The sequence below is a fragment of the Leishmania major genome, chromosome 27 (genome assembly GCF_000002725.2).
Source record: "Leishmania major strain Friedlin complete genome, chromosome 27".
In the NCBI taxonomy this organism is placed as follows: Eukaryota; Euglenozoa; class Kinetoplastea; order Trypanosomatida; family Trypanosomatidae; genus Leishmania; species Leishmania major.
In genome coordinates this window covers 119,205-136,657 of record NC_007268.2, presented here as the reverse complement: position 1 = coordinate 136,657, position 17,453 = coordinate 119,205, and the positions used below count along the sequence as shown (strand labels likewise).

General features: G+C 60.5%; 5 protein-coding genes across 5 annotated transcripts; all 5 read right to left on the bottom strand.

The window, feature by feature from the left end:
- Positions 1-1,442: 1,442 nt before the first annotated feature.
- ABCD1 (putative ATP-binding cassette protein subfamily D,member 1) lies at positions 1,443-3,509 on the bottom strand (the record flags this gene model as incomplete). The annotated part of the gene is made up of 1 exon (XM_003721805.1): positions 1,443-3,509. One exon carries the CDS (start codon positions 3,507-3,509, stop codon positions 1,443-1,445), a length of 2,067 nt encoding a protein of 688 aa, XP_003721853.1.
- Positions 3,510-5,999: 2,490 nt separating this feature from the next.
- Positions 6,000-7,877, bottom strand: LMJF_27_0460 (conserved hypothetical protein; the record flags this gene model as incomplete). Its single annotated transcript, XM_003721804.1, has 1 exon — positions 6,000-7,877. One exon carries the CDS (start codon positions 7,875-7,877, stop codon positions 6,000-6,002), a length of 1,878 nt encoding a protein of 625 aa, XP_003721852.1.
- A 995-nt stretch (positions 7,878-8,872) lies between these two features.
- LMJF_27_0450 (ribosome biogenesis protein) lies at positions 8,873-9,865 on the bottom strand (the record flags this gene model as incomplete). Its single annotated transcript, XM_003721803.1, has 1 exon — positions 8,873-9,865. The coding sequence occupies one exon, from the start codon at positions 9,863-9,865 to the stop codon at positions 8,873-8,875; it is 993 nt and encodes a 330-aa protein (XP_003721851.1).
- A 1,637-nt stretch (positions 9,866-11,502) lies between these two features.
- LMJF_27_0440 (conserved hypothetical protein) lies at positions 11,503-13,164 on the bottom strand (the record flags this gene model as incomplete). Its single annotated transcript, XM_003721802.1, has 1 exon — positions 11,503-13,164. The coding sequence occupies one exon, from the start codon at positions 13,162-13,164 to the stop codon at positions 11,503-11,505; it is 1,662 nt and encodes a 553-aa protein (XP_003721850.1).
- Positions 13,165-14,597: 1,433 nt separating this feature from the next.
- Positions 14,598-16,430, bottom strand: LMJF_27_0430 (conserved hypothetical protein; the record flags this gene model as incomplete). The annotated part of the gene is made up of 1 exon (XM_003721801.1): positions 14,598-16,430. The coding sequence occupies one exon, from the start codon at positions 16,428-16,430 to the stop codon at positions 14,598-14,600; it is 1,833 nt and encodes a 610-aa protein (XP_003721849.1).
- Positions 16,431-17,453: the final 1,023 nt, after the last annotated feature.

Here is a 17,453-nt window from a genome sequence, read left to right as displayed (position 1 = left end):
CGGACTCTGCGAACGGCAGCCCTCTGCACCCACACTTATCGTGCAGCACATCTGCGTCGATCCCTCTCCGCCTTTTTCTTCGTTTCGGATGCGCCTCTGATCACCACCGCGGAGACGACAACGACAATAAACAGAAAGGCAGAGAAGAACGGAAACACAGCAAAGAAATTTAAGACCACATATGCACGGAGGCACGAAGCCACCCACCCACCCAACAATGAAACACGGCGAAAAAGGGGGGAACGAAAAGGTAAACGGCGGAAGGCAGCGGTGGCAGAGCGTGTGCGCGGGTGCAGAAGATAAGGGATACATGAGGGGAAGGGAAAGTCAGGAACACAGCCACGAGCACACAGGAAGGAGAGGGGCAAAGGTAGACACACGCACGCACACACACGCCTGTGCGCGGGCACGGAACACGTAAGTGGTAATGAAAATGTGAAGGGAGGGAAAAACCACAGAACGAAAAAAGTCAGCGGTACGTACACGAACGTGTGTGTGGGTGCGTATGTTCTCTGTTGCTGCTGTTGGTGGTGGTGCGGGGAGAGAGGGAGGAAGGGGGAGGGGGCAGCTAGGGACGTCTGGCGTGAACAACGGAAGGGGAGGACAACCCACAAAACCTCTAAACGAAAAAAACAAGAAACAAAAACACGACGGCGGTGGAGGAAAAAAAGGGGGAAAGGGCTGTGCTCATGGAAATGATCTGCGCTGGGCTCTTCTCAGTGAGAAGCGGAGGGGAGGGGAGGGAGACGGATGTATGTGAGTGGATGCAGGGGTTGCGTGACGATGCACATGCCTGCCTGCGAGTGGCATGTGTGTGGAACTACTTCCTCCCCTCGCTCGTCTGAGGTCCGAGAAAGAAGGAGAGGGGGAAAGGCGAGAGAAGGGCGGTAGCGAGGCAAACAATCGCGTTGGCGTCCCCTACCCCCCCCCTACACACACACATGCCACGACAAAGAGAGCAGCGAAGAAAACGTAAACAAGAAGGCAGACAGCAAGACAACGGAGAGAGCAGAGGGGAGTGATGGCCGACTCTCTCACAACTTCACCACAGCAAAAGACAAACATCAACGAACGCAGCGACACCGCACCACAACAGCAGAGGGAAAACAAGTGAGCAACGCGAACCAACAACAGCCGATGTGGCGCGACTGAGTCGTGGACGGTGAAGCAGGAAAGCGCGCGCGCAGCGCCCACATGCACGTGTGTGTGTGTGTGTGGGTGTGTGGGTGGGTGTGTGGGTGGGTGGGTGTGTATGTGCTGCGTTGCCGACGGAAAGGGTGAGGCCGTGAGAAGGAGAATAAAGAGGATAGCAAAGCCGTCGTGACTGTCAGTGCGTGCTATGACGAGTGAGGAAAGAGAACGCAGTCCTCACCGACTTCACCTTCTCTCCTCTAATCGCCATATACAGCACGCCGCGGCTGCCATCTGTCCCACGTCTGCGTCTACACAACTGCATTCTCCGTCTCGACACGTTCGTCGATCTTGACCGGGTTGCGCACCTTCTCCACTGTCCACTTGCCGCCGTGGGCGATGCGGAGGATTTTTGTGTGGTGCCGAATAACGACGTCGCGATGGGTGATGGAGATCATGCGCACATTCATCCGACGCAGATGGTTGAGCACATCCTGCTCCGTGTCGTCCATCATGGACGTTGCCTCATCTAGAATGGCCACGGGCGTCTCCTTGGTACGATCCATGCGCAGCACATGGAAGAAGACGCGTGCCATGCTGATGCGCTCCTTTTGACCACCACTGAGGCTGCTCCAGTCGTACGACTCATCGGTGTTGCTCAGGTCAAGGCCCATGACGGCGCTGTCGTAGCCACCAATGACGCGCACGACCGTCTGCGCACCAGCCAGTTCTACAGCCTCCCTGATGGCAGCGCGAATCTCCGGCGTCGGCGCCTCTACGGCATCGGGGAAGCAGATCTGCTCGTACAGGGTGCACTGCGGCGTCATGTAGCTGTGCTGTGGCGACAACAAGAAGCGCACAGATGTGTCTTGGGAGAGCACGCCGGACTTTGGCATCCACAAGCCGCAAAGCATGCGCAACAGCGAGGTCTTGCCGCAGCCGTTCTCACCGATAATAACCCAGTCCTCGTCGCTGCCGAACTCCACGTTCATGTTAGAGAGCAGCTGCTGCCCTGCCGGCGACTCCAGCACGACGTGCTCCATCTTCACAAGCGGGAACGCCTTCGCATCGGAAGCGTGGGCGATGCTCTTCATCTGCGTGTACACGAGCGGTGAACCGGGCAGAGACGCGTAGTTGGTGTCGTGGCGCGTGTGAACGAAGGTGCCCGCCGCGATGCTCTTCAGCGTATTGTCGAACTCCGACATCTTTGTCGCAAACTCCGTCAAGTGCGAGAGCTCCCGAAAGTTCACGACGAAGTCCTTCACGCTGGAGTTAAGATCCTCAATCAGCTGAATCTCGAGGTAGACTGCGTTGATCGAGCGATGGTAGTGCGAGCGACGCGCCCCGGCGAAGGTGACGCACTGCGCCACTACCGTCATGAAGGTCGAGAAAGCTGACTCCATCATCTCGAAGGTGCCCTTCGCGAGGGCCATGTGATCGAGCGACTCTTTGAGCTTCGTAAGAGAGATGTCCAGCTGCCTGAGCACGTACTTACCGGCGTCGTGCATGGCAATGCTCTCCACGTTGTTCAGGTAGTTTGTGAGCATGCGGCGGTAGTCATCCTCGCGCGAGAGCAGTTGGGAGTGAATACGGCCCAATGCTGGAGCGACTCGACGCAGCACAAACACGGCGGTGGTGGCGATACTGCTCATCATGAGGGCCGACTTCAATCCTGCCTGCTCCACGAGTGCCGCCATAGACGCCACACACCCCAGCCCAGGCAGCACAAAGTAGTACGGCAGCTCCGCGAGGTGCTCGGCGAACTCGCCACAGTAAGTCGAGATGGCTGTGTCGGCCGCCTCCAGACGGTTGTCCAGCATGGTTCCCTGGTAGTACACAAGACCGTTGTAGAAGCGCCGCTGAAAGGTGCTACTGAGGCGCTCGCGGTAGCACCCAATCAGCCACGGCCGCAGACCTTCAATTGCGCCGTTCGTCATGCCAGCGGTAAGGCCCACAGCAATGCGAGCCATAACTTTGCTCACGAACCGCGGCAGCCGCTCCGACGGCACGCCGTGTAGCATGGCGGCCAGCACCTCACCATTCGCCTTGGACACCCATACGCGCAGAACGGCCTTGACGGCGAACAGCAGGATGAAGATGACGGAGCCGGCGCTCTCACGGCAGCGCCACGTTGGCAAGGCGATCCGGGCAATCTGAAATAATTGGTGGTACAGATCCCAGGTCACCTGCGTGTCGTCCTCTGTGTGCACTGCGGAGATGGTTTGACCATATCGACGTAGATAGTACCGCTGCGTCAGGAGGACCAACGCGAATACAGCAGAAGTACATGCTACCCCGAGCCGATGGACGAGCGGCATCGAGTACACGGCAGGAGAAACGGAGCCCCACTTCTCGAGATCCGAATGCGCGCGCAGCATAGAAAAGCCCACAGGGGCTGCGCCGCTGGCGTGTGTGTTCGTACAATGCACGGAGGTGTGCAACAACGTTTGTGCGTCCCAGCACGACGCTCGGAGCCCAGTAAAAGACTCGGTCGGAAGGGAACAGAAAGAATGGGAGCCGTAGATGCGTGCACCACGCCATCTAGGACGCACACGAGAAAGGGGCCGACGGCAGACACAACAACAAAAACAGCACGCGAGGAATAAAAGGGGGATGGCACGGATGAATCGCTGATAGCAGCGGTAAGGGAGAGAAGATGTGGTCAGGACGACATGTGTCGATGGCGGTCAGCACAGCATCTGACGAGGCGCGCGCAAAACAGCTCGAAGTGGCACAACCAAAATGCACTCTCGGCCGCAGGCACCGGTTACCTCTTTAATGTTTTTTTTCGTTTTCATGCTGTCCTTTCTCTGCCGTGGTGCACTGAGCCTAGCTGCGCTCCACGCCACCTCCGGCCCTGTCATGGGCACATCGCGTGGTGCCAAGCAGCCCTGCACACACGCGCTCTACAGCGATGCGCCGACTCAGCCATCCGAGCAGGGCCCCTGCCGCATACTCCACCCCGCCCCCGCGCGTTGCAGGTCGCCCCACACCCGCTCCCGTCACGCCGGCACCCACCTGGCGTGCATCCCCCGTAGGGGGTGGCACGCAGCCCCCCGCACCAGCAACGGCAGCCGGGGCCGGGTGCAATGCGTCCCAGCCACGCCGACACTCTGCCTACCACGTGGACGGCACAAGCGTGTTCGCTGTCGCGGGTCACCCCGACGCAACGCCACCCAGGACCCCACCGCCGGCACATCAGTGTGGCCATGCATCGCACGGACCCTTGTCACCACGAGAAGTGGGGCTCCGGCACTGGCAGGGGATAGGAGGGAGGGGGAGAGGGGGCTGCCCGGACTCGCACCGCATACGGTGTGGGGCGTACTGGGCGCTGAGGTACCACGCTGAGTGAGGGTTATCCTTCTCGTCATCACGAAATCAGCGGTGCGAAAACGACACAGTCGAAAGATTGACAGCAGGAGAATGAAAGGAAGCGAGCACGCGCACACAGGCCGAGAACATATAGAAGAGGAAAAGCAGGTAAGTGTGTGTGTGTGTGTGTGTGCGGCGGTTTCTTGCCCAGAATGCCGTGGTGAAGCCATTTCGACGACAACTCGGAGTACAGCGGTGCACTGGGTGTGATGTTCGATGTCGTTGGGCGACCGTGCAGTGCACGGTGCGACGCGGCCAAAGATGAAGAAGAAACAAGCAAAAGATGAAGCGCTTTCGCTGTCGAGTCGTGAGTGGTGGCTTTTAGCGTGCGTGCGAGCCGGGTGTCTCGAAGTTGATGCATTACGGAGACACTCGATCGGAACGCTTGGTGCCTCCACCTGTTTTGTTTCGCTTTCCTCGCTCAGTTTCCAGTCCGAGAAGCGGTGAGTGGTCAGATTGAAAGTCATGTGACGCTCCAATTACGGCGGTGAAAAGATAGCCTATACGCTCTGTGCATGGTGTGAGTGTGTGCGTGTGTACGCAACACACTCACCAAAGCAGGTGAGGGAGGAAGGGAGGCCCATGGGCGTTGCGGTGCGCGTCCGCGGCACGGGGGATGCGAGTGGACGGAGGTGGAGGCGACAAACTGCGAATGTTCACGCGTGGAAGTATAGGGCAGCGCTTCGAGTGTGTTTGCGTTTAGAGAGAGAAGGCAGAAGCCGCGGCGTGAATCACGCATGTTCCAGCCGGTCGCGTACGAGAAGGAAGAAGGAGGGGGGGGGCAGAGACGGTGCGTGAGGAAGAGTTAGGGAAACGAAAACAGAAGGGGTTGGCGAGCTGTGCCATAGCGGGGTGTCAAATTGGAGAAGCGCACATGTGGCTTTAGAGAGAGAGAGGGAGAGAGACGGCGCATTTGTATGTTCCCGGTGCCGTGCATTCCCAGTGTGCCTTGCGCGGCTCTGCGTGGCAGCGTGCCACGTGTACGCACCGCCGTATCGTGGCAGAGGCGGCGAGCACACTCGAGCCGTCGCACGAAAAGGGCCGCACACGCGCAAATGCAACGCGCGCAGGGTGACACACGCACGGCGCGCGTCGGGCCGGCGTGTATGATGCGCTACTTGGAGAACAGCTGAAATGTTGTCAACATCGCGTTTCGGTGTTCGACTCCCCCTGCCACCACCCCTTCCCCCCCCCCCGCCTTCGCCACGGGAGCGCACGTCTGCCCTGCGCCGTCATTATCCGCCGTCCATGCACACAAAGGCACGCACGCAACGACAGAAAAGCGGAAGAAAGCGCACGTCAGGGCGGGGGAAGGGGTGGTGGCAGGGGGAGATCCAGGCAAGATAGGAGGCGCACGGCATGCACACACAATCGAGTGTGAGAAGAGTCGCTGACGATGTCACCGCCGTCGCTCTCCGCCCGTCACGGCAACGGCGCCAACCCGCCTTTCACAGCAATAAAACCAAAAGAGAGAACAACGGAACGCGACGCTGCGGCTACCGGCGTGGTGAGCACATGGCGGCAGCTCTCAGCGAGAAGGGCGTGGAAAAGAGGTCGCTTGCCGATGATGTGGAGCGTAGGGACGGCTCATAGTGGGAAAGCGGCTTCCGCTCATCGTAGTTGCGCGGCGTGAGGGGCGGAGCCGCAAAGGCATCCTCAGAGAAGCTGTCAGGATCGGCATCGCACGGACTCGTGCACCCTTCCGTCCCGCCATCCCGGCTGCACAGCGGCGAGGCTGAGCTGCCGGTATTCTGCGCGTCTATCACGATCCGCTCAAAGGGCATGCATGGGCGAGAGATATGGCTGTTGCCCGTCAAAAGAGCAGAGAGGGACGCGGCGCGCTCCGACTCCGCAGAACGCGACGTGCAAAGTGACGCGGACGGGTAAGAAATGTCCGGCGCCACCAACGAAGGCTGCACCTGAGGGGGGCGGTGGGGCTGCACCGCCACCGACGGGATAGCCCTCTTGCCATCCGCCGCACCAACGGAGGGCAGCAACGCAAGAGGGGCGCGCTTGTTCGTTTTTCGGCGGCCGACAGCGCCGCTGCTGCCACTGCCGCTCGCGTTCTTCGCGATGCCCCTAGCCCTTTTGGGTGGCTTCAACGTTCGGTTGGCCGCCACCCGCTTTGCCTCCGCGCTCAGCGGGGACTGCATCTCGCCGATGAGCTGCAGTCGGCGCTGGTTCTCCGCACCGGAGTCCCTTTCCGCTGTATCGAGGTCCATGAAGCACAGCTTGAGTGCTCTGTTGTTGTTGTCCACAGTTGCGATGCCCTTGTAGTACTGCTCGCTGATGGTGGGAAGGAGTCGCATGTAGTTGCTCAGCAGCTGCGCCAGTGGCGCGTACGTCTCGACAGCCGCGTCTGTCGTGCTCGGCGGATGCGTAAGCGAAGGCGACACACTAGAAGTTGGCTTTCGCGGCGACAAGGTGGAGTCGCATGTGCTCAGCGGAGGGAATTGCTCTGAATATGCAGGCGCCACCGTCTCGCTGTGCGAGGCGCACACAGCTTTCGCCGAGCGCTCTAACGACACGTCCCCGTTGATGCAGTGCGCGGAGGTCTCTACGCGAGGCGGACCTGGGCTGAGCGGTGGCAGCGCGGTCGGACCGCCGTTTGAGGAAGAGAACGAGTCGTTGGCCACGTGGCCGCTGGTCTTGCGTGCGTGCGTTTGCAACGAGCGTGGCGAAGTCGGTTTGTGGTTCTCCGTCGACGAGAGCTTCAGTGATCTTTCCTTGGTGCCGTCGCGGTAGTGGTCAAGTTTGAGGGCAATGAAACGCCAGCATGGGTCATAGCGACTGCGCTCATCGTGTGTGACGGCGATACCCAGCTTTATGTCAAGCAGCTCGTGCCCGAGGGCCTCGTACTCGCGCTTGTAGTCCATCACTACATCAAAGAGGGAGTGATACGCTAGTGGCTTGTACATGAGCGTAGGCTTGCGGCTGAGGCCGAGGGCACCGTAGAGGGCTGGAGCGGAGCGGGTGCGGAGGACGAGGACGATGTGGCGGTAGAAGTTGCCGTTCGCCTCCGACTTGAAGGAGAGCGGAATGCGGTCGATGTCGCGCAGCGTCTGGGTGTAGTGCAGTGCCACAAAGGTCGCCTCCAGGCAGCGGATGGGCAGTGCCTCGCACAGCACCTCCTTTGCCGTAAACAGGATGCTCTGCAGCGAGCGGTGTTTCTCTAAGGAGAAGAAGGTGCGGGGCAGGTGGTTGTAGCTGAGAATGCTAATCTGCTTCTGAATGAATGGGACCTGCTCCGCGGAAGGGCGATCGCGAGGAATGGCCGTCTCGCTTGGCCGCGGAGGGTCTGGTAAGTCTTCCTGGTCATGAAAAGGGTTCTGCTGACTCAGCTGCTCCACAATGGCCAGCACTTTATCCGACATCACCGCAGCATGAAGGCGTGCCTGCGAGCGTTTGTGTGCACTTGAGCTTGCGCCTGTGGGTGCAAGGTTGTTTGTGTGTGTGTGTGTGGGGGGGGGGGGGGGAAGAGGGAAGGGGGTCGAGTCAGTGAACAACTCGCGGATCAGAGGAAAAGGGTAGAGCCCCCGATGGGCTCGATGTCGCCCGCAGCTGTAGTCAGCCACGCAAGACGCTACGATGGTCTTTTGGTGTTGCGCAAGCGCGCTTTCGAGTCAGGAGCATACGTGAGAATACGAGAAGAGCGGAAGAAGGGGCGCGAAGACAGATTGATACGATGAGGTGACCCGCAGCGAGAGCGTAGGGAATGGACGAGGCGCAACGCGTCGACAAAAAAAAAAAGTTCCATCATCGTAATGGCATCATGGAAGGTTACCGGCCAGGGAAAGGGGGGTCCCCTGTAGGTCGAAAACCGAATTGTAAAGGCGCGCGTGGCGTGGTTCGACTGTATTGGTGCACACAAGACGCGGATGTGCCGACCAGGCATGACACCGGACCGTCCTCTCGTTCTTCTGCACCCTGTCTGTCGTTCACGTCCGCCCTTCGCTCTTGCGCAAGGAGAGCGGCATGCTTTCGTTTTCTTGCGCTCTTCTCTCGCGTGTTTGTACGGAGGGGAGGGTACAGGTCATCCTTGTCTCCCTGCTGCTGCCGCTGCACCCGTACGCGCCGCACGGCGCCTGCGCCATCTTGCCGGCTTCCTCCTTCACGTGTATTTCATTCACGTTATGGTTGTTTGTTTGACGTGTAAGAAGGGAGTGGAGGGGGGGGTAAGGAGCACAGTAGTGACCCCCCATTCCTCCACTCCACTCCACTCCCGCGTTAATCGTGTTTCATATGACGCCCCTTTACACGCACACGCACACACACACACGCTCCTGCTGCTTCCCCGTCGACGGAGTGGACGCGAGCTGCGGTGGGTGCGTCTTTCAGAGTACGTCCGTGGGTGTGTGTTCCCGCGTGCCTACATGTACCACTCGAGGGTGTCAGCGTCGTGCTCCTTCTTGCGGTACCACTCGTACTCGCCAAACTGCCGGTCGAACGTGCCCGACTGCAGCGATAGGAGACGCAGCGTGAAGCGCGGACCCATCTCCTGCAGACGCACCGCCTCAAGGCCGTCGAAGATGTAGCGGTGAGTGCGGAGAAATATGTAGTCGCGCTGATTGTGAAACGTCGCGACGGCGCGGCCAGCGTAGTCTCGGGTGGCGGGAAAGAGGCACTCCAGCATGCGGGAGATGCGGCGCCCGAGTCGCGTGTCAAAGTTCTTGAAGATGAGCTCCGGGTAGTGCTCCGTCCGCGGCGCAGGGTCCTCCAGCTGGGCGTGGCTTAAAAAGTTGGAAACGCGAAAGGTGGCCGTCGGCCCCTCGGGGAGGTGCGAGACGATCAAGTTGTACGGCTCCTTAATGCGATCCGTCACGACAAGAAGGTCCGTGAACTCGCGATTGCAGCAGAACAGAGTAATCTCCTTCAGTGTGTACGACTTGCGCGGGCGGTAGATGCTGTTGGGCACCAGCCACAGGAGCTCCTTCACGAGCTGCTTGGTGCGGAAGCACGGGTGCTCGCCGGTGGTGATCAGCGTCTTGGGGTTCTTGCGGTCTCGAAAGAATGCAGCGAACTCGTCGTCGGCCTCGTCGTTGATGATCTCAGCGTCTTCCTTGTTCTCAATGATGGTGACATCGACTCTGCGCTTGCGCTCCTTCGTTTTGGGTGTCGCCTTGACAGGTGCCTTCTCCTTGAGGTGGCGGCGTTCGTTTTCGCGAGACTCACGACGCGCTCGCTTCGTGTCCTTCTTCTGCTTCAAGATCTCAGTGAAGAGCTGCGACTTACGAATCGGCTGCTGTGTGTTGCGGTAACGCTCCAGCAACGCCGGATCCACCTCCTGCGCCTTGCTCTCCAGCACGTGCTGCCTCTTCGCGTACGGGCGCGTGCTGCGCTTCGATCGCGCGCCTTTGCCCATCCCGCCGACGGCGAACGGGATGGAGCAGGTGACGCCGTCAAAGAGCGAAAGAAAAGACGGGGCGTGCGGCTCGTGCGGAGGACACGCGTGGGCGCTGCGCGTGTGTGTCGGCCCCTTACCCGCGATAAGAGAACGACGCCCGAGTCACAACGACAACACACACTCACAAAGAAAAAAAAGAAAAGGCGAAAGGTTCACACCCCACCTGGGTGACGCTCTCCCTACGAGCGGACGCGCGCGGGGTAGCCAGACACGCACACGTACGGCGCACGAGCTTGCGCAGTAGCACGCGGCGGTGCCTTGCACCCACTACAAGTCGTCACCGCAAGAGAGAAAAACGAGTTAGGATGCCAGAACGGTGAGCAGCAAGTGCGCAGGCCATCGCAGTGGGGGACTGAAAGGTGCGCACGGAGCAGGATGGAAGTGTCGCACAAACACACACACACACACCGAAACGAGATAAAGATGGGCAGGCGGGAACGCGAGAGAGACAGAGAGAGCGAATGCGGCATGAGCGGTGAATCGGTGAAGTCGGCGAAATAGAGAACCGTGAGCATGATTGTGGGCATTGAATGGCGGGTGCGTGCGGCTCGCCATCGCCCCAACGTGGGTTGCAGGATCGGGCAAGAGAAGCATAAGAGCGGCTACATGCACGGGAGCGTTTACTGTATTACCTCCGCCTGCGGGTTTGTGGAAGAGGGTGACCAAGGAGGAGTCATACTCTCCCTTACGTAAGCCTCGAACACCTCCGTGAACATGGAGCCTTGCACCGTACGTTCGTGCACCAAAGGATAGCCTTTTTCCACCTGCTTGCTTTCATACCGTCCTTTGCGAGTGCCCTGCTGACCAGAGGGACACCCCTCACTCAGCGTGGTACCTCAGCGCCCAGTACGCCCCACACCGTATGCGGTGCGAGTCCAGGCGGCCCCCTCTCCCCCTCCCTCCTATCCCCTGCCAGTGCCGGAGCCCCACTTCTCGTGGTGACAAGGGTCCGTGCGATGCATGGCCACACTGATGTGCCGGCGGTGGGGTCCTGGGTGGCGTTGCGTCGGGGTGACCCGCGACAGCGAACACGCTTGTGCCGTCCCCGTGGTAGGCAGAGTGTCGGCGTGGCTGGGATGCATTGCACCCGGCCCCGGCTGCCGTTGCTGGTGCGGGGGGCTGCGTGCCACCCCCTACGGGGGATGCACGCCAGGTGGGTGCCGGCGTGACGGGAGCGGGTGTGGGGCGACCTGCAACGCGCGGGGGCGGGGTGGAGTATGCGGCAGGGGCCCTGCTCGGATGGCTGAGTCGGCGCATCGCTGTAGAGCGCGTGTGTGCAGGGCTGCTTGGCACCACGCGATGTGCCCGTGACAGGGCCGGAGGTGGCGTGGAGTGCAGCTAGGCTCAGTGCACCACGGCAGAGAATGGACAGCATAAAGGAAATCCATTCTCTGAGTACGTGGTGTTCTGTGATGTACGCGTGTCCTTCACCCCCTGTTTCCGACGCGTGCGGCCTGTGTGCCGATGTCTGCACAGACGAGAAAGCCTCAAGGAAGGAAAGCAGCCACGGCGGCAGAGCTGGGTACCTCCTAGCGCCCATCAGCGTCACCACCGCCTCTGGACAGTGGCCCGTCCACCGCGATTTCGGCATCACCTCAGTCGCGCAACTGGTACTTTCGCCCCTTGAACTCTGCATGCTCCTTGAGCGCCACCTTGAGAACGGCCTCGTAATTGACGGCATCTCTGTACTCCAGCATCGCCGGGTGGTGCTGTATCCCCACCCGCGAGAGAGGACTCACGGCCAGCGCCGAGATGAGGGCTCGGTTGAAGGCGGCTATTGCTGCATCGCCAGTTATCCTTAAGGGTGCCCTCTGCGAAGAGGACTGAAGGCTCACAAAGTCGCTGGGAGCGCCACTGGTGCCGCGCGACGTTGCCTCGTGGAGGCCTTGCCGGAGCTGCGCATTCGTGCGATCTGTGATGAGTCGGTCGCGCTCATGCTGCAGGGAACTAAAATATGGCACATCACCGGCAAAACCGCTCGATACGCGGCTGCCGTGCACCACCACGAATGGGTTGAAGGTGGACGTCACGTGAACCACCTGTAGGTCAGCGGTGATGCTGCGAGCCTCGCCCACCGTGCAGCACTGTGCAAGGGGCACATCACAAAGCGCAGGGGTCAGGAAAAGCTGACGGACGAGCGTGTCAAGCTTCGCTGGAGTAAGACCGGTGGGAGGCAGCGCCACCACGCGCACCATACCCTCCTTCACACACTCACCCCAAGAGCGGGCGGGGCAGTGAGCTGAAAAGGCGGCCTGCTCCGCCGCCGTGAAACTGTCAAGCTTGCGGAAGCGAGGGCTCAGCAGAATATGCAGTTCCAGTCTCTGTAGCACGCTCGCGTGAACCCCCGTGCGTAGCTGTACACTGGAACCGCTTGTCAAAGCCACATGCACGTCGCGCGCCACGCACGCCTCCGAAGCCCCCCACCCCCGACAGGCCTCCTCTACATCCGCGAAGAGTGAGTGGTACTCGGCCCATTGTCGATGCTTCTCGAGCAGACCGCGCCACTGCTGCCTTGCCGTAGATGCGGCCGAGGCGGTATGGGCAGCAGCCGGAGAGCCCTCCGGCTGCGACAGCAGCTCAACGAGTCGCTTCAACGGCGTGGTGGCAAGCTGAAGCTGCAGGATGTCCGAGACGCTGTACGATGCCTGCTTTACCTCGGCAATCCAAGCGACAGAGTCAACGGGCTCCTCGTCGACGCGCAAGAGCACCGACGGCATCGTCGCCGCCCACGCGTCACGGCTGCGCTTCCGCACTTGCTGCACGTCGTACAGGATCGCCTGGCCTTCTAACCTCGTCTCTTTGAGGGGGTGCAGACCAGGGAGCGTGGCCTCGCGTCGAAGGATGCCGTTCGCAACAGCCACGTCGCGCGCTCTCTTCAGTACCGTTGCGTTGTCGCCTTCCTCGCAGAGAATCAGCTGATGCACCACGTTGACAACTTTACTGAGAGACTCGTACGCCGGCCACAAGATATGGTCCGCGTACCTCACAAAACGCTGAAAGCGCGAGTCGGCCCACAGCACGTCTCGCGCCCAGCGTAGCTCACTCAGGTGTTTTTCATGCGCGTGCCGCACCACATCATCCGGGTCCGCGATGTCCTCGACCTTGGCAAGTCGCTCCTCTTCACTGTAGACGTGCAAGAAGCAGCGGTTGCGACTACCGCGCTCCACGATGATCTCCGCCGCTCCACTCAGCACTTCGTCGCGGAGTTCCTCAGGGAGGAGAAGCGGTACCTGCGTGCAGGAGGAAGAGAAGGACATGAGGAAAACACACGCGCGTTTCAATTCCGTGCGCTCGCTTCTTCACCTCTTCCGGCCTCCGGCGGTGCGCAGAGGCAGGATGAGAAATGGTGCAGCGGCTTTGACGCACACGCACCCGGCAAGGCTTTGTTGCACACGAGCGCGGACGCGTGGACGCGACAAACGACTTTTCCCCGAGCGTCAGCAGCCGGTGTGTCTCCCAATGACGTGCTGCTCGCTGCCCAAAAGAAGCGGTGACGCCGCTTCTACGCTCGTGTGCAATGGTGCTCTCCCGGCACAGAGTCGATGTCGCCCGCTACCGTGCAGTGAAACGGGTCTCGTGCGGTGCCTTGTGTGCGTGTACCCTTTCTTTGGCCGTGCAGTGTCGTCATTGATGCTGCTGCCCGGGGTGCAGAGCAGATAACCGTTAAAGACCCGCGCCAACGCGACAGACGGTAAGCGAAGAGAAAAGGGTGAAGAAAGCAGGCGGCAGTGAGGGCTGTGCAAATCCAACGGCGGGTGCAAAGAAGGCGAGGAGAGAATCGGTGCCATCAACACGACACGCGCACCAAGAAGAGGTGATGTGCACGCCTGAGGAACGCGGGCACACACTCGCACACGCAGACAACAAGACGCGTGCGTAAAGATGGCGCGCAGTAGCGCAAAGACCCCAGTGTGCGGCAGGTCGAGACAGCGCGTGTGTTAGAAGGCTAGCCTCCTCAAGTCCGCAAATGGCAGTCTCCCACGACACCGGTGCGGGTGCCAAATACAGCCGTCAAAAGAGGAGGAGTCCCACGCCGGAGCTGCAGCGGTGCGGAAACCAACCGTCTAGCTCATCCCTCCCCTCCCCTCCCGCGCCCAGTCGGCTGCGAGAACTACACAATGTGTTTGCTTGTTTGTTTGCTTTCGTGTCGCTTGCAGCGCACATGAGTTCGTCCAGGCACACACACCAACACACACACCGACGCCATGCACGTCGCAAAATCTAAAGCGTCCCGCCACTGTTGCACTGTGGTGTGCATGCGTGCATCCTTTCTGGCTTACAGCCACACAACGCACACCATGTCGGAGCAGCGCGTGGAGGCGACTGAGCATCTATCTTTCAAGGAGAAAATGAGAAACAACGAAAGAGAAAAGGCTTTCACTGGTTCGCAGGACAAAACAACGCCGCGTCCGCATCACGCAAGGGCTCCCGTACACAGAAAGGTCCCCTGACCCGCTTGCCGCAGTGCAGGAGTCTTATGGGGGAGGGCTGGGCAGGACGGAGGCGGCGAGCGATGCAGGAAGTAAGATAGGAAAGACAGTCTAGGTAAAAACAAAGAGAACTAAGCCGGTGCTCGCATGCAAAAACCAGAACAGTGAACAACACGACCTTGTAAAGGGCGCGAGACTGCTCGACACACACACACACACACACAAACTCGCCAGATGGATGGTACGCACTCGCTCAAGTATCAGCGGCGGCGCCCAATGGAACTAGGCAGCACCAAGTTGGGATGCCGTCCCTGTCCTCGACCGCCGCCACCGCCGCCACGACGGGTCTCTGGCAGGCCGCCAGCCTGCATCATCATCTCGTCAAACTTCGAGGGACTCGGAAAGGCAGCCTCAAAGAAGACGGCCATGGGATCATTGGGGTCCGCGCGCGGGGCAGACCCGCGGCGTCGGCAAGGCGGGACGCCGGTCGCTCCCCCTGTCGTCGCGGCTGGCGGCTGCGGCGCACGTCCTCGCCAGGCGGTGCTGTCTGTAAAAGACGACATGTCCTCTGCACCTTCGCGGGTGCTAGTAGATGCAAGACGGATGCGGCGCTGCCGCGTGACCGGTGCACGTGTGGCACGAGGTGGTCGCCGCACCACACGCTCAACGCTGGCGACATTCCTCAGCAGGTCATCGTCGACCCCCATTTCGATGTGCGAGATAGACCGAGTCGGGGCCGGTCGTGTGTTCTGCCGGCGAGGAAGCAGAATCGGCTGCTCGGCCTCATCCTCAAAAAGAAGTGAGTCGCCCAACTCCGGCTCTGCGCTGACATGGCGCTTACGGGACGAGGCCGCGCGCTTCGTGGACGGCTTCTGTACATGCTTCGCCGACGACACCAGCGTCGCCTCGGTCCCCAACGCTATACTGCGGCTCTTGGCAGGGCGGCCGCGTTGTCGCTTGAGGCCCACCGCAGTCTCCTCCCAATCCTCCTCAGTGATCGCGGTGTCGCCGTCGGCGTCGGAGTCGAGATCGGACCAGTCGATAACCATCACACTACGCTTGCTCTTGCTCTTGGCCTTCTTCGCAAGCAGCGTGGAGACGATCTTCTCTAGACGGGCGCGCTTGCGGGTGTCGTTGTCGTCGCCGTCTTCGGCCTCACCGCTCTTCGCGAGGGCGTCGGCGGAGACAATGGATATCGATCGACGACGCTGATGGGCTGAAGAGTGAACGCGACTCTGCTGCTTCGCCAGAGAGCTGCGTGCGAGCTCCTTTAGCGCTGCCTGCACCTCCGGGTCGGGGTCCTCTTCGAGCTCCCGCAAGAGGCTGGAGTTGCGCTTCGATTTTTCGGCAGGCGCACGCTGCGGAGACGGCGTCACGGAGGTGTGGCGGCGCACCGTGGCCGCCATCAGCACCTCTTTCGCGTGCTGCAGGGCGTTGATCTTCTCCGTTGCCTCCGAGGTGCGGCGCTCTGCCCTCTTCGCCCTCTCCTGCTCGGCCCTCAGCTGCTCCTGAATTCGACGCTGCTCTGCCTCCTCCTGTTCCAGCTCCGTCTTGGCTCGCAGCACATACTCCTCCACGAAGCTGTCATCGTAGAAGCTGCGATGCAGCTGCGCCTCCTTGCGCCGCGCCGCAAGGCGCTGACGGCTATTGGAGCGGCCGCGCACCGGCACCGGAGAGTTGCGCGCGCGGTCTTGGCGGTCCAAGACACCACTCACGGTGGCCGCGGCAGCCTGGTACGCCGGCGCAGCGCCGCTGTCCTCCTCCTCTGCCGCCGGAAATGACGAGTTCAGCTTGAGGATGGAGACCGGCGGCGGTGAGCCGCGACGCGCCGGGGAGACGGGAGCCGAAGTAGAATATGCGGCGTTGTAGTTGGGTCGCTCCTCTCTCACGCTCTGGTCACCGGCAAAGGTTACACTGCGACGACGCGGGTAATAGGGCAAGGGAGACATGAGCGGCGAGTCATCGCCAATCATGCCCTTGGAGCCCACACGCGAGTAGGAGCGCTGGCTCACAGGCAGAATGCCAAGCTGCCGGCGCGGCACTGGGGAGCCCTGGCGCGACGACGGGCGGAGCGAAGAGGTGACGTCCGTCATGGCTGCCCAGAATGCGAGACCGAAGGCGGCGGTGGAAGAGCGGCAAATGCGAAAGCGAGAAAGTGCAAAGGACTGACGCCCGACAAGAAAGGGAGAAAACACGCAAGGAGACGAATACCGACGACGTCGATGTCTAGGGGGTGGAGAAGCAACACGAGAGAGAGAGAGAGAAGGGAGTCGATGGGCGTGGATATAGGGGGCGATGAGGACGTCCTCCGGGTGACGGGGAGGACGAAAGACGTGGTACACACACAAACCAGCAAACACCCCAGCCAATGGAACAACGAAAAGCAAAAAAGAAGGCAAAAAGAAAGTCGAGTCAAAGCAGCCGAGACGACGCCGACCAGGTCTACGTGCGCACCGCCACAAGGCTCGATGTGCGCTGTGTGAGTGTGTGTGTGTGTGTGTGTGTGTGTACAAAGCAGATATCGCACCCGTATACCCACTGTCCTTGCCCAGTCGCACAAGTGCACCACGATAAAGCGCGCCTCTCAAGCTTGCGTAGCGGGGGAGGTGTTGTGCGTGCACTTTGCCCTCGATGGAGAGGAGGACGTGCCGCAGCTCGGGGTGTCAAGTGAGGAAGCTCTAAAAACAGCGCCGCGTTGCAACACCAAATACGTCTGTGTACGTGTGGGCTCTACACACTACCGTGTTCGGTGTGGGTGTGTGGAGTGGGGGGGGGGGGGGTACACGAATGTTTTGCATGCGAGGGACCGTGTGATTGGCTCATGTCGAGTGCAGACCCATCAAGTGCAGTGGGGAGGGAAAGAAGGGTACAATGCAGATACACAAGGAGAGAGAGAAAGCTGAAGCAAGTTTATTATGTTCCTGTGGCTCTCCATGTAGAGGCTCCAGGATAGGCACACATTCTGGAGCAGGGGACCTCGTCTAATCATCACCGCTGGTTAGCTTCAAGTGCACTCCTCGTACACCACTCATTACCTCCGCGAGTGGACACGTTACTCTAGGCAGCTTTTCGTTGATAATGGTTGTTGCTTCTTCGCTGTTGCTGCTGCTTATGTG